General features: G+C 38.0%; 1 protein-coding gene across 1 annotated transcript in view; it reads right to left on the reverse strand.

The window, feature by feature from the left end:
• Nucleotides 1-319: 319 nt before the first annotated feature.
• HCN1 (hyperpolarization activated cyclic nucleotide gated potassium channel 1) overlaps nt 320-16,698 on the reverse strand; it is a 192,069-nt gene continuing 175,690 nt past the window's right edge. Inside the window, exons 7-8 of the mRNA XM_033086073.1 lie at nt 4,867-5,031; nt 320-3,032 (exon numbers count right to left, since the gene is read on the reverse strand). Of these exons, the coding sequence (XP_032941964.1) occupies nt 2,215-3,032; nt 4,867-5,031 (983 nt within the window). The 3' untranslated portion in view covers nt 320-2,214. The remainder of the gene's footprint in view (nt 3,033-4,866; nt 5,032-16,698) is intronic.

A 16,698-nucleotide genomic window follows, 5' to 3' on the forward strand; every position in this document is an offset into this window, starting at 1 on the left:
GTGCTTAAAATAAAATAAAAATATATATAAAAATATTTTGCTACTAACCCCATTTCTCCTATTAAATGTAAACCTTAAACAGTTTTCAAGATCAGTATTTGATCTTAATTAACTGACAGAATTTGTTAGCATTAAAATAATATAAGGGGTATTGTACTCATAAATAAATGGTCTTGCAGCGTATCCATAATGTTTGAGACACTTTTTTAAACAATCATTTCCCCATTTCCACTCCAGGTCACTTAAATTAATGGCAGCAGCATGTTAGTGGGTTAATTACATCGATCTTTACTGGTGAATGTGAGTCAGCAAAAAAAAATGAAAGATTTTTAAAAATTTTATTTGATGTACCACTTTAGTAAAAGGTATAACAGGCAGCATGGGTTCAAGCTCTGTTAGCTTTAGAATATTTACTTGGCTCTCAAGTACATCTGGATTCACTGCATTACATAGTTTGTGATGGTATTTAATTTTTCCATGCATCATTAAACTCAGCATTGATGGGAAGAGAAGAACTCCTTTGCATCCACTTCCTTAACAGAGTCAGCTGGGTTTTAAGGAACAGAATATATGCTTGTATCATATCCATAATGCTGATTTTTCAGTGAGTTAAATTATGACACATTTAGTTTCAATCTCTATTTAATGTGACAAATCAGGCACAAAAGATTATGATTTTTTTTTCTTTTTTTTTTTTTTTTTTGTGGATAAGATAATGTGAAGGTTTGAGCAAACAAAACAAAATGTTCACAAAACAGTATGCTTTAACCCTGCTTTCTGTCACCATTTCCTTTCTGTTTTGAAGACATAAAAAATAATAAACTTCATACCTATGGGCTATGTTTGACACTACATGCCTTAGGATATACTAACCATTTAATTACAATATACACAGAGCAAATCGTGCATTTCCAGACAGACTTGATGCTATATTATATTTATTTTTGTAAATTAACACCACAGTCAACTACAAAACTACAGTGAAGACACAGAAAGCACCTGAAAGTCTAAATCAAGCTGTGGTTTACAAATAATCCTTTAAATGAAAAACCTCACTTCTAGACTTAAACCAGAGATTCAAAGTCAGCATTATAGGAATTTTAAGGTAGACACAATTAATGAATGGTTATTATTTTCTAAGATACCGTAAAGCCTTTTCCTACTGACCAAACCTATTTTTATTGTCTTTTTTTTTTTCCAAAGCATGCATGGAATATTCTCAGATGCTATTGAGGGCAAGAAGAAAAGTGATGGTATTGGTGAAGTACAAGCGGTTTGCAGGATCAAGCGTACAATTTTGCATAAAACATTGCATGTAAAAGTAACACTGTAGGTTTTAAGCCATTGCATTACAATTTAACAGTTGTGTTGCACTTAGCTTTAACAAATTTTAAAACCGTAAATTTTGAAGTGAAAAGCGGAACCTAAATTCCTAAACAAAGACCTTGCAATGGTACACCACACAGCAGCTATTTTTGCTTGGGTCTAAAAAGTTATTTACAATGGCAATATTTAGTCTTTGAAAAGTCTTTAGCAGTGTGAAGATCAAAGTCCACCCAATTCTCTTAGACAACAGAAGGGCTGACGTGCCATGAGTTTACAACCTATCCGGAGGAGTGCTAGTGCCTCCCTTTACACTGCAGGTGTTTGCAATATAATTCTTTTCCAATCTAAATTCCAATGGATGGTGCTAACGTATGAAATGCAATGTGAAATTACAACTGAATCCTTCATGAGAAATTAACAACGTACACGCCATAAACGAAGTAACAAAGGTTTCAGAACATCACTCAATCAGTGCTATGTGTTAGTTAAATTGATGCTTTTTTTTTTTTTTTAATATACTTGTTTGAAGTTTGTTGTTGTGTTGACAATTTCCCCATGAAAACAGCCAATCTCATAAACAGAGAAATCTGTTAGGCTGATTTTAAAGTCAACACATTAAAAATAAGTAATATTAGCGCTAAATTTAATCTTCTGTAATGGTTGTGAAAAAGGAAGACATGAACTCAAACAAGTTTCATTAATTGCTTTTATATATATATACTTAGATATATATATATATATAAAACTTTTACATTCGTTACATAGGGCAAAGCTGTCTAAATTATTTTTCTCATAGTAGACTGCTGGGGCACATTAGGAAACAGGCTAAAACAGTTCGGGGGATGGTGCTCGGTTTGTTGCAAGTCTGTTGCTCACAGTCACCAGGGATCATAAGTTTGAGGCGAACCGCGGTTTGTCTCCCTCGGGCTCTGTGCTTAAGACTGTGGAAGAATCCCTTTGCAGCGGGGCGGCGGGCGGCGCGGCCGCGCGGTTCGGCGGGATGGCTCCCGAGGACATCTGCCGGAACAGCGACACCCGCTGCGGCACGCCGGCCCGCCCGGCCGGGGGCACGCCGGGGCCCGGGGCGGGCTGTGGGAGGGAGGCCAGGGACTCGCCCACCGTGGGGTGAGGCCTGGCGATCAGCGTGGAGATCTCGTGGGGCAGAGAGGGCTGCGAGGCCGAGAGCGGCCGCACCTCCCGCGTCAGGTTGGTGTTGTGGAGCGCCTGGGTGCTCTTGTGCACCTCGTTCTTCTGCGCGGCTCCCGGCGGCTGCTGCGCTGCCTGCGGCTGCTGCTGCTGCTGCTGCTGCATGAGGGAGAGCTGCGAGGCTGTCGGCGAAGCGTACTGGAAAGTTCGGCCGGCCAGCGGGCTCTGTACCGGCGGGCTGCAGACGGCCGTGGTGTAGGAGCAGGGCGACAGGATGACGGCCTGCTGGGGCGGCTGCGTGCTGGGCGAGGGCGAGTGCAGGTTGGTGTGCGAGAGGCTGCTGGTGCTGTACACGGGCGGGGACTGCGTCCTGCCGCGCGACGAGGCCGAGGTGCTGGAGTTGAGGGCTGGCATCTGCTGCAGGCTCACCGGGGCGATGGTCTGCACCATCTCCCTGTCGTGCTTCACGATCTGCTTCAGGATCTCATTCTCCTGGTTGTTGAAAACGCCCGTGTTGAGGTCCTTCTGGAATTTCTGCAGCAGGATTGAGTTCTTCTTCCCTTCAGAGAGAGGCAGAAGAGTTAGTGAGGGCGAGGCGCAGGGGCTCTGTGCTTCAGCGCCTACGGCTGAGGACTGTCTGTGTGTTGGGAAAGCGTCAGCAGGCCCCGGGTGGCTGAGCGGGCACGGCCTGGCCGCCAGCCCGGGGCAGAGGGGCCGTGCCCCGCCGGCCCTGCCGCGGCTCCCCACGGCTCTGTCCGCACCGCGGGCCTCAGCAGCACCGCCGCGCTCCGGCACCTGGCCCTTCCCTGCCTCTTCACTTGCAGTTCACTGCTATTACTACACTTACGTGTAAGAACCGTGATTTCCTGTACAACTGTCAGAAAAAGTTGTGCTATATCATATCTATCTCTATCTATCTATCTATCTATCTATCTATCTATCTATCTATCTATCATCTATATCTATCTCTATATCTATATCATCTATATCTCTATCTCTATATCTATCTATATACCTACATCTATCTATAATATCTGTATCTATCTATATATCTACATCTGTCTGTATCATCTTTCTCTCTCAGTTGCAATACTTTCTGAATTTCCACTAAACAGTTACATGTTTTAAAAGTACACCTGCCATCTAGCACATTTCTGGGAACTAGTTATTAGACATTAGGTAAGCAGTGTTTGTGAACTAGTACGAACTCATGGATAATGTGACACCTGCTTGCACAGTGAAGAGTGCTGTACATTGTGACCTGATGTCTGCTTGATGGCTCAGTGTCTGTAAGATGTAGACACTATTCTGTCTGAGTCATCAGATGCTCGGGAACACAATGGCACTCAACCGTTCTTTTTTTTTTCCAATAAAACATTGCACCTTTGATGGGATTGCTGCTCCAAGAACAGGCTGGAACTTTACTGCTAATATTTTTTAAGCACATATTACTTAGAGTTGGACTGCATTTCTAGAGAGTCTTGTGAGAGGAGTTTAATGCATTGTAGGAGTTTAATGCATTGAGTTGAAGTGGAGAAATCCTCAGACTGGAATTTTCTTGTGAAGTTGAGGAAACACCACCAAACAGGATAAGTGATTTTTTTTGTGTGTGTGATTTTTAGGTTTTTTTTGGTTGGTTGGTTGGTTTTTTTGGTTTGGTTTGGTTTGGTTTTTTACAGCTGTTTTTTAAAATCAGTGTCAGTAGTGATGGATCAGGGTGCAATTCTCCTGACTGAAGACTTCATGCTTTGCCTAGTATGTCTTGTTGTGAGGTCCCAAATACTGGAAGAGCAAATTTACACCTCTTATTTTGATAATCTGCCATACCCTTCTGTCTCTCACTTGCATATTACTGGACTGCTTTTCTGATTGCAGGCAAATCTGTGCAGTGCCAGTGTGCAGCCATCAAGGCTAGCACCATGTTGTGAGGGAAATGAGAGCCCTACTGCAAAGGATTAATTCACTTCAACAAACAACGGGTTTGTGAGTGCTGAAAGGCTTCAGCTTTTCTCAGCATTATGGATGTCATCTGTAAGCAATTTATTTAGGAAAATGTCATCTACTGCTTGTGACACAGCATAAATCCTATCAAGTGCTGAAGGCAGCAAAAGAAATCTGTAGGATTAATAAATAATACTAATTATAATTAAAGTATGAAAGATAATCCTCAGAGGAGTACAAGAGCTTTCCAAAACTCAGTGTTTTTTATTATTTAAAAGTGAGATTGCAAAATTCTTGTCTGCACACATGTGTTATTTATAGATCAAGAAAACATTTACTGCAGCATAACAGAAAAAAACTTTTAAAGCGGGGTGTTTTATCATGTAGCTCAAGGGAAAGAAAATGCGGAAGGATTTTAAGAATTAATCATATGCAGAAAAATGAAATAAATACCTATCCTGTCGAGTCTGTCAATTGCCACCGTTTCGAAGGCCCTTCTCATCATGGGGTACTCTTCCAGGACCTCGTTGAAGTTGTCCACTGAGAGGGAGTACAGGCGACAGTACGTGTCTGCTCGTACACTGGCAGTTCGACGGCCCTTGGTCAAAAGGCAGATCTCTGGGGAGAGAAAAATTCGGCACACACTGAAAACCAAGAAGTTACTCAGCTATGTTAAACTTTAAAGTTAGAAATTGACTCTGCACTAACAAGTAATAATTTAGTACTCAGCAGCATTTTTTCTGTTTCTGCTTACATAAGGTTGCAGGGACAATTCTGACGGTAGCTGATTCTATTTTTGCTACTCTGAAAAAATAATTAATGTCCTTTAAGAGCCCTGCCTATAGGTTTTCTCCGTATGAACTCTGATTTTATCAAGCCTTTTTAAAATGGTGCTTCAGGTTCTAAGAAATGATCAATCAGCTGTCAAACACAGCTTGATGACTTTGATTCACCCAAGTGCTGAATTAACCCAAGCTGCCATAGAAGACCAATCATTCACCAGATTTACTAAACTAATGAAATACGTGATATCATGATGTAATGATACTTGAATGTAAGAGCTGTTCTGAGAAAAAAAAAAATACTTGAAGCGTGAACATGTCTTCTGTTTCCTTGGTTTTAGGTATTTTGGGAGAGAAAACTTAAAACTTTTGACCTTTTTTCTCATTAGATTGAAAAATGGAATTAATATGATTAGTCTAGCAGCCTTTCTCTGTAAGTGCCCCTAACAGGAATTAGCTATTCTTGAACAGTGGAAGCTGAAGCTATGTGCAGAGTTCCAAGAAACAGCCCCAAACTTTTGACATCTAATTGTCCAATCCACAGTATCAGTGACTGTGTAGAGGCCAAGGTCAGTGTCTGAGGCTTGTAACAGCAAAACGTGGGGTAGAATATTTACATGTGGAGTAGATTAAAATACAGAAGATTATGAAGCAATTTGCAAAAAACAGTATTTGAGCTGATCCCATTTTCAAACTGGGGACTGAGAATATGCTTAGAAATACCAAGAATTCTTGAGCTCAGGCAGGGTGAAAGATAGTTTCCCTACTCAGTTCCAGCAGTCAAGGGCTGTGAGTTTGTGTATATAGATACAAAAGAAGGAAACTGTCTCCTATCTTGCTTTTTTGTCCATTATACGCTTAATTTCAATCAAACTTCGTTTTCAGGTATGGAAAACCAAATAATAAATAATTCTGCAGACTTCAATTCCACAAAGTACCAGTCTAGTTCTTGGTTTGGGGTTTTTTTGCTGTATGTCTTTAAAAAATATATATTTTTTTAATCTAGAAATATGAAGAACCTTGATTTTTTTGACTTGTTCTTCTTGTTGAGGAATTTCCACATGCTGCCTAACCCTGAAGGCTTAGGGGATAAGATGCTTGAATTACAGTGGATAAATCAAAGCAAATTACCATTGGACCAGTACTAGCACAGAATGTACTTACACCCTAACAGCTTTGGGGAGAATTTATAGAGACTACTGGGAGAGTAGAGCAGAGAATTTGTAGAGAATACTAGTAAGAGACTTGACCTAAAGTCCCTCACAAAACTTGATGCCCATGAAATAATGACAGTTTACTATAAAGAACCAGCCAGGTAAAACAGAAGTCAGTCCTTTCCTTTTCTCACTCCTAGCTTAGCCTGACCTCTTCTCCTTAGATTGAACCCAGTGCATTTTAGTTTCAAGAGAAGGACATTTTGCCCAAAGGGAGCAGTTAAATGCAGCCAATATCTTTTCCTTGTCCTAAGATATTCTTTAAGTATCACAAAGTTGCAATAAATAGTTGAATTCAGAGAAAACTATCTGTAAAATCTCTGTGACTAATGATCACCTCTTGATTTTCAGCTTTCAATTGAAATTGCTGCAAACAATACAAGACACATAAATAGGTGCCTTCTGCTACGCTCATCAAATGTTGTCTCTCCCCACCTCAAAAAAAAGCATTTCCTAAATTCCCTAATTCCTAAATCTTCATTCTGAAGAGTGCAGAAAAAGTAAGAGAAACTACAGTTGTCATTATTAATAATCTTGAACCACTGTACTTTATATTACTTAAACAAGAAAGATGGGAAGAAACCATAAGAGACAATGTTAGGTTTCATCACAGGACAATGGGACCATAGAATTCATGGATATTACTGCAACAAATAGAATTACTTTTTTCTTCTTTTTTTATCTTCTATTATTTTTTGTCAAGTAAGGCGAAGGGAAAAAAACAATGAAAACTATGATGTGCAGACTCTTGTCAACCCACAACTTCTGGTTGAAGAGTGTATGTCTGGAAGGCTTTTAATATCTGTAATCCTACTAGTTAGATAATGTAATAAACAATGGGTAAGAAAAGATACAACAAATGTCCCAGTGCCCAGAAGCTTGTCAGAGTGGTGCTGTGGAGGCTGCCTGCTCAGTAAGCAAGGACAGCTTTGTGTTCTCAACTCCAGGTGAACGGTGTCATTCAAAAGATGAACTACAGTTTTCTTACAGAAAAATGCTGTGAATGAATACTCACATACTGCATTTCCAGTGGTGTTTCTTGACTGATTAGAACTGTATTATAGTCACTGAGACATCGTCTATATTAGCTTGTTACATGTATCAATAGTGTAACTTGTAGTCTGTTCATAAGAGTAAAGTATTTGCTAATTGTATTTGTTAATCTATCAACTATTTGTTTGGACAGACCCTCAAGCATAGTGAGAAATAATATATGAAGTCTTCCTTACCTGGACCAGAGAGGAAGAACACAGAATATTGAAATGTGTTCCCATTAAACACTCGTGTTCATTTAAATAAACCAAAGTGTTTGTTTTTCATGAAAAGAATAAAGTATTGAAAATAGCCATGACATATTTAAAATGAGCCTTAGCGACATCAAGTACACCAGGTGCCTTTAACAATTACGCTCTTTTTGATGTTCAATTGGTTTAAATAGACTAGGAAGTACAATAATAGCATAGGAGTGTGTAGTGAAGCACTAAAGGCATAGATGATTTTTAAACAGCTTGGATAAACAGGGGTGTCTATTAGCATAAAAATAAAGTGTCAGCAGCATATTACTAATACTACCATGTGCATTTGGCATTGCCTTCATGCTGACACTTTCAGTGTGTCAAATACTACTATCTTTCGTCTCCAAACGAAATAATGTCTTCAATTCCAATTAAAAATTATGTATTGGGCTACAATGAACCTGTACTTCAATTCTGAATGCAAATTTTACTTGAATTATTTAATCTTTGTGGACAGTTGTTACCCAGAACATTATGAAACAAATTTCAGTCACTTCCCTAATTAAAAGTGACTGTTTTATTCGTTCTTACAGTCCATATTTAATGCAAATGTAATTAATTCATTGGTGAAAATCACAATTTTTGGTCTGCTAGGATCAGGTCTTTCCCACAGAAAGATACAGCCCTCAGAAGAATATGGAAATGGGCTCAAATACAATGTACTTGTTGTGAAGACTCTAACTAAAAGTTAGTGATAAAAGCTAACCTTGTTCTGAAAGTTATAACCAAAACCATCCCCCATGTACGAGTTGCATACATATGTGGGACATGGCTTAGGGATGGAGTTGTTAGTGCTAGGTTAACAGTTGAACTCAATAATCTGAAGGTCTGAGTGGTTCTATGATTCTATGGCAGGATTTCAGCAAAAGCTGGATCAGGTTCAGTTTTTGGTACACTATGAATTTCTAAAGGAGCTTGCCCGTATCAGTTTCTTGTAAAACAAGGAATACATAGATTGTATTTTACTATTGCATTAATGTGACAGAACACTCTGCATAGGAAATTCTATATATCTGAAAGACAGCAGTAAGGAAAGCTTACTTCAAGAAAATCTGAATGTGGTGAGGTGACTGACATAGTCCATGGGATGAATTTTAAAGAATAGAATTAATAGAATTAATTTTGTGAGGATCAAGTTTTGATCCCAACTGAGGCCAGGTTCATTGTTCTTATGGACTGTACTGATAGGCCACTGTAGGTGATACTTTTTCCCCTGCCCTGTTGCTACATGATTCCTAAACACTTTTCTTTGAGAAAATAAGTGCTGTTTATGGATGTGGAAGAGATTAATCACCAGTAGCATGTATGATGTTGATCTCTTCTTTAGTCTTTGCTGGATGGGTCTGTCTACTGGCCATTCTAGCAATAATTTCTGGTTTCCATTTTATACTGAAAATTCTTATATAGAAAAATTCCTTTATAACTGAGAAGCAGTACAGTTTATGTGAGAGTGTATGCTTGTCCATTCATCATCTGTTCATTTTACATATAAATTATATTCCAGATGTAATTACTCAACCTTATATGTCACATTAACATCTGACTAGAGATTAAAATCTGCAGAAATTTGAATATCAATATAAAGTTGCCTTACAGACAAAATATGCTTACCAAAAGCGTGTTGGTAAAGGTTAGTTGAGTCCAGTAGTTAGCAAGCTCAGTGAAGGACACCAAACCAACGCTGTCTCCACACACCATATTTCTTAGCTTAAGATGTTACATTGTATAAACAGAAGATTCATACAATGAATTATTTTATGTGCATCTTTGTCTTGCAAGAACACAAGTTCACTTTACTAGATGCAGAAACTAAATTTGTGTAGTAATGAATTATTGAATTCAACAGTAGCTGTATAATGTCTATATTAAAAGTAATTAAAAACAACTAGCAGTTTTTATTCATTTCTGTTGCTTTCCAAATCTATGTGATTTCCCATCATCTGTTAGATGAAACATTACAGGATCTGGTGAGATGTCCTTCCAGCTGAAGACAGCTGACTACTGCTTCAGTTGCTTAACAGAAAAGTTGTTCTTATCGTGGGCATATAGGTTGCTGTGCATGTTGTCAGCTATTCAGGCCGATTGCTTCCAGCAGCAGAAGAAAGATGAATAGTCAAAGCAATTCAAAAGCTTGGGTCAGTCAGTCTAACAGACCTGAGAATGTTTCCTGAGAACGGGTCAGTGGATTAGAATATTGTGAATATTGTTTATTTTATAGAGAAGAGTGAGTTACTAAACTACCATAGACAAAATGTAAATGTCCAAGTGCTCTTTCCATCCACTCATCTTGTAAGACTTCAGAAAAAGCTTTCCAAAGCCACCATGTTTAGGCTATTCTTATTTTCTAACAGCAACTCCTTGGCATGCTACAAAGATCAATAGTTCTTTATTTCTTTCAAGCAGCTGAAGTTATCCACTGAGCAGAGACTAGTTAATGTGCACTTTCTTGGTGTGCCAGTCACAGCAAGGGACATTCAGCTTGGGCCACTCTGTTCCCAGCTTTACAACACAGTATGAGTATGGTTGGTCTCTTTTTCCCTTTAGGAAAGGACTATATAAACTTCAAGCAATTAAAAAAAAAAAATCAGTAAGCTTCTAGGCATGCCATTCTTTCACAAATTGAATAATTTTCCAGTTCCGTGTTGACTTAAGCATCTCCAATACATAAAATGGGGGGAAGCTGTTTCGCATGATAATGTGTTACTTTAACATAAGCACGTCTGTCTCCTTTTTCTTTATTCAACTCTGGAAAACATGAACTGCATTTATCTATATTTTTTTCTCATTTTTATGTTTCAGTATATTATTACTAGTGTGCACAATGGTAAACCCAGACATATGCTGTTTTTTTAATAGTTACTAAAATAACTACTACCAGGTCTTAAAATTACTCAGAATGTAGTTTGATGCAATTAAATGAATTTCAGTAATCGATGTTCTAAAAAATTCAGTCCTACATTTAAGAAATCCTAAAATCTAATCACTGCTCAAGAGGAACATTTCTGCAGCAAGGGAGAGAACTTAAGGAGAAAGGAAAAGGGAAATAATTCCTGCTTTTTGTAGCCAGATTTGTAATCTGGACTGTCCAAAAGGAAGCTATGCAAAAATGGCAGCTTTTCCCACCATGTTTGCATTAAATATGGAATTGCAGACAAGTCAGTTTGTGTTAGGAGATACTGGCTGCATGACCTCTTCATTTAAGATATGACAGCAGTAATTGTGTCATGAGTTGCTTTCAGATATCTGGGTTCATCAGTTGGAGAGATGGTTCATAAAGCAGTCTCGATACATAACCAAGTAGTTGTTGTTTTGAAGAGAGACTGCAAATGGCTGATTACAATTAAAAGCAACTTCTGTAATATCCATCTCCAGTCTTTTATAACTTTTTAAACTATTTACTTGAACCTGTTTTAAATATATTTATTTGTAATTTGTGATAGCTATTGTCCTTATTAGCAATCTTATTGAAAAATCTAGCCAAACAAATAACAAAAAACCCCCAAACCCCAACAAAAACTCCATAGGTTAGTTTAGCTGACATTTTTATTGCCTGTTTGTAGTAATTGGAAATTTCTGTCTCTAAAGACCAACACCTGAACTCGCTGCTTGTTCATTATTTAATTTATGGTATTTTGTTTAATTTAATGTAGCAATAGCAAAAGAGATAGCAAAAAATTACTTTGGGAAAATTATTCATTTAAAAACAAAACTGCCTACATTTAATTGACCCAAACTTTGATAGAATTTATAGACAAATAGTTATTTAATATTTATTTAGGGTTTACCAACAACCCTGAGAATATGTTCCTTTCTTTACCTAGCTCCAAATGTGTCTTTTATGCTGCTTAGCTAGGAGAAACCAGTTTCTTATCCTAATAAAAAGTGGCAAGTTATCTGAGCAGGGACTTTTTATTTTTCATCTTGACCTCTCTTTGCTTTTTCCATGTGCATGTACTGAAAATAGCTGTGGCCAAGTTTTCTTGACTAGAGCAGACAAAAGCCAGTAACAGAAATGCAGAATCGTTGAGGTTGGAAAAGACCTCTGAGATCATCAAGTCCGACCTTTAACTGAACACCACTCTGTCAGCCAGACCCTGGCACTGACTGCTGCATCTAGACTTGTAAATATTTCTTGCATCCTGACTATTTTCCAGTATTCAGTCAAATTCTTCTAAGAAAGCTCTGTATGACAAAACAAAAATTTTGGATAATTTTATTAAATAGAAATAAAAGTGACTGTTTTATCTTTAATGCTATTTATAGCAGAGCATCCATATATTCTTCTTAATTTATTAAAGGGTTCTTTCTACAAAGAGTGATTAAGGTAGTCTATTTATTATCTTGTAAAAGCTCACATTTTTACTGATAGTGATTTCATATACCTTAAAAATAATAATTAAGCTTAGACTCTAAATTAATAAGCCTAAGCACTGATTTAGTTTTCATACTTGTGTCAAAGGCCAAAAATGATTTTATGTTATTAATTTACTCCTACTTTTATCCAGATGGATGCTTACTTCCTGTTGAAAAAAGCCAGTTAGTTCCTTATGTATTTAGTGGTATGCTCTTGTAATCTTGAGTTTGGCAAACAATAACAGTTACAAATTAAACTATTCAACTTCAATTAAAGTTGGCTATAAAAATATTGTACTTCTTTTCTTTCCATTAAATTATTAAAAAAAATATCAGAGACTGTCAGTTCTGAATTAAATATTTAGATTAAATATTTAAATATTTAGATTATATATTTAATCTAAACTCAAATACTTAGTTAAAATTCTACTTTGTGAAATTGAAGGGGCTTGGAAAATCTTCTTCTGTTTTATCTGTGTTGACCACATTTGACTTCCAAGGAATACTGTGTGATATTTTACTTGTGTCTAGCTATGTAAAGTTTAAATTAAAAATGTATATTGTTAATGAATTAGCAGAATTAAGATTATAATTTATTTATGTTTTTAGATTGCAAGACTTATTAGTTGTGTTATTATTACTAATATGGTTAAATTTATATTTTTGTTTGCTAACAGAACTTCTAATCCCAAATAAATTTCTACCTTTTAGCAGAAAAGAGTAAGTTATTTTCATTTTATCTTCCTAAAAGTTCTCTTGCACTTTAAAAAAAAATATTGAGTTTGAATAGCAAGAAATTCTTCTGACTGATTATTGTCTTCCATAGAAAATATGGTGTCAAAAGAATAGCACAACAATTTCTTGTCAACAATAAATTATGCAATATTATGAGTACTATTGCGTATTATGTTGCCTCAAAATGGCAGATTAGTCCGTGCCAAAAAGGCATTTAATTTTTAGGCCCTCTTGCAGACAATATTTTTAGAAAAATGTTCTATACTGTTCAGCTGAAAAATGTTTTACAAACGAGTTGGCATGGAGATGGGGAGATCCTGCTCCCTGAAAGCATTTAATTATGTCCCTGCCATTAAGAATAGGAATAATCACACCTCAGTGGGGCTACTTATAATTAACTATCTGGATTATAGTATGAATATTGAAAGACCTAATCCACCACTACCTTGAATAAGGAATAGCCATATGCAGTATTTTTGCAAAATGTAAAATTATGTATCATATCATATTGTCCATATGTAAAGCACTTCAACAGATTTTTTTCTATTTATAATCAGTATTATACTGCAAATCTTTTAAAGTATTCTATCAAAAGGAAACACCTAGAGTGTAACCAGAAAAAAATAAGTGGCAAAATATAATCTAAAGTGACTCAACATTTCCCATGGTATTATTTTCCACTGCACTGGTCTAAAATATACTGACAGTTACTGTTCTGAAAGGGGGAAAAGCTCCATAAATAATAGGTAGGTCAAAGAAGTTCTGTCTAATTGGCCTTTCACAAGCTGAAGTAAATGCAAGATATAGTTTATTAGAATTTCAAGTGCAGAAGGGTAAATGTTAAAACTGCATTAAATAATTTAAGGAAAATAAAACATTTAAAATTGAAAGTAGTCCATGAACTACATGTTACAAAAAATAAACCAAAAAAGAAAAGATGCTATAATATGTCTCTGGGACATTGTCTGGGAAGATGGCAGTGAGAATCTGGTTTCTAGATAGATTTGCTAGATGAATGATGATGGCATGAAACACAGATAGTGATATCTGCCTTTAGTAAGTAAAATGTATTTGTCTCTTACTACATTGCAAGAGATACAGTTTCATATTCACACACAGTAACTCTCATATATACACATACTTTTTTTTTTTTTTAAACGGCATTTATTTCTTCATGTTCAACATACCTGGAAGCTGATAGAAAAAAACATAGCAGTATGAGTTTTAGTTAGTCTAAAAACTGATTTATCTACTGACTCCAAGTGGCATTGGGATTTTCAGTGGGGGAAAAAACAATAGGGAGTGGGATCTGCAAAGGGTACATCAAAACTTGGGCAGCATGAATTGCTGCAGACTTATCTACTCAAATTAGGAAACTCCTTCAACTAACAAAACCTCCATAAGGCCCCCAGACCTAATTAATAAAAATATATCTGCACTTCCTAAACACTAAGATTGGATTTTCCTAACAATACTGGCATTCCTTCAGCTCTAACACAGTATCTGTTAAAAACAGAAAAAAGGGGTTAAATTTCCTGGAGCATATGTCTGGGCTGCTGCATGAAGGAAGGGCTGTGTAAACACAGGTGGGAAAACAGATGGAGAAAGGAAAAGATAGCAGGGAGACCAGTCTTATCTTGTGTCCTTTGTGGTTGAAAGGAATTCTGCCAGTGACTACAGAAAAGAGAAGGATGAGACCATAGTGAACAATCAGGCCTCTGTCCACCAGTGAGAAAGCAAATGAAGTAACAGCAGAGTCCTGAATGTGTTCCCAGAAATCCTCCTTTGAGTAAGCTGTGCTGAGCCTCACTGGTTGGGCAGTGTGGGGTTTATTCCTTTCTCCTCCTCTCTGTACGCATGTCAGCCACACTCTAACACACCAGTTCACAGAGGCAGCTCAGCAAGGGCTTACCTGAACCAGGACGACCTGTCCTGAGTCTCTCCTCTGATTCCACAGGTCTGGTGGCTGGTGGGGCACAGCACCTCATGAAACCACTCCTGCTTGTCAAAGTCCTCTGCCCTAGCTTTGGGACACCTTAAAACTTTTATGTTTGCAGGGGTAACAATGTCAGGCAAGTTATCAATGGTTGAAAGCTGCTTTTCCACTTTGCTCTCCAAGCAGGAGGCTGCTGCCTGTAGCTGAGTGCATGGGAACATCTGAGTCTCAGGTGAGGGGCATGCAGAGAGGTGCAGGGGCACAAGGTACCAGGGAGCAAAAGGCCTTTCCAGAAGGGAAAGAGAAGCTGCAGGGCCTGATCTTACTGTGATGACCTAAGACCTACCCACACATCTGAGTAAGAGGAGGGAGATAATTGGAAAGGATTTATTTTATTAAAACAAATATCTCTTTAGTGATTCTGAAACAATTCAACACAGCAAAAAAAAGAATATTCACACAGCAGTGGTAGTACAACAGTTTTTATCAGTGTGTATTGGTATAGGTAAATTAGATGTATTAGCCTCATTATGTACGTTAATAATTCTGCTCTGTAAAGCCCCAGTAACTGATGAACTAATCTATTCTATAAGCAAAAGATTCATATTTTTGTGCTTCATTTCTAAAGATGTCAAAATCTTTGCATTTTGCTGATTTTGTACGTACAGTGAAGAATTAATACACAATCTGTTCAGTAATTCCTTCTGTCACAAGAAGAGCAATTTCTAATTAAATCACCTGGTATTGAAAGGAGAAGGTTCAATAGGATTGAAACCTAGCAATTTCCTGCCTACCATTTATTACTGGGATTATATCATAAATGAGTTTGAACTACCAAGATATTAAAGAGAAAGACAAATATCCACTGAGACAGAGAAAGAAAAAATGGAGGAGCTGTCATTATCCACTGCTGTGTACTTTGTATTTTCAGTATTGTAAACTGTAGATACTCAGGACCAGGGACAAGATCACAAAAAAATTAAACCACTTCATAATCACAACATCCTCAAAATACAATTGCTTACATTTTTCACCTGCCTTCTGATTCTTATTCTCCATCCCAGGAAGCTGAGTCCAAGTGTGTCCATCTCAAGCTTTCAGTTCAGCTTAACTGCAAACACATGTGCAGTCAGGTTTTCCAACTCACTGTCCGAAAGGGATAGGCGTAAGCACCTTTCCACTCTTTTCCAGCTTCTGGAAGTTGTTCAGAGCTGTGCTTGCCTCTTGCATTTTCTTCCCTTTCCCATCAGTCTCGTGCCCATGATGTTCCCTGCACTGTCAGCTGCCCTGTCTCCCACTTACTTGCAGCACACAACCTGACTCCTACCCACAGAGTCCTCTCTCTGTTGACATCTGTCTTGCTCCCCACACTCTTCCCTACAGTTTTGTCTTTTGTTTTAACGTAGTCCACACCATTCATTCATTGTCTCCTGACCTTCATTCACATGTCACTAACCCTACAGAGTCAGCCAGAAGATCGTAATTCCTTGGATAAAGAATTAGTTGTATGGTCACATCCAGAGGATACTAGTCAATGGCTCAAAGTCCAGATGGGCATCAGTGATAAGTGGTGTCCCTCAGGGATCCATCCTGGGACCAGTCTTGTGTAATGTCCTCATTAATGAAATAAACGAAGGAATGGAGTGCACCCTCAATAAATTTGCTGATGAATCCAAACTGAGCAGTGTTGTTGATGCTTCTGAAGGATGGGATACCATCCAGAGGGACCTTGAGAAGTGTGTCCATGGGAATCTGATGAGGTTTAACAAGGCCAAGTGCTGGTGCTGCAACTGGGCCAGATCAGCCCCTGGTATCAGCACAGGCTGGGCATGAACAGACCCAGATCATTCCTGCCTAGAAGGACTTGGGGGTGCTGTGGGTGAGAGGCTGGACATGTCCCAGCCATGGCACTCCCAGCCCAGAGACCCAAACGTGTCCTGGGCTGCATCCAGAGCCCCGTGGGCAGCAGG

Source organism: Catharus ustulatus, chromosome Z (genome assembly GCF_009819885.2).
Source record: "Catharus ustulatus isolate bCatUst1 chromosome Z, bCatUst1.pri.v2, whole genome shotgun sequence".
Classification (NCBI taxonomy): Eukaryota; Metazoa; Chordata; class Aves; order Passeriformes; family Turdidae; genus Catharus; species Catharus ustulatus.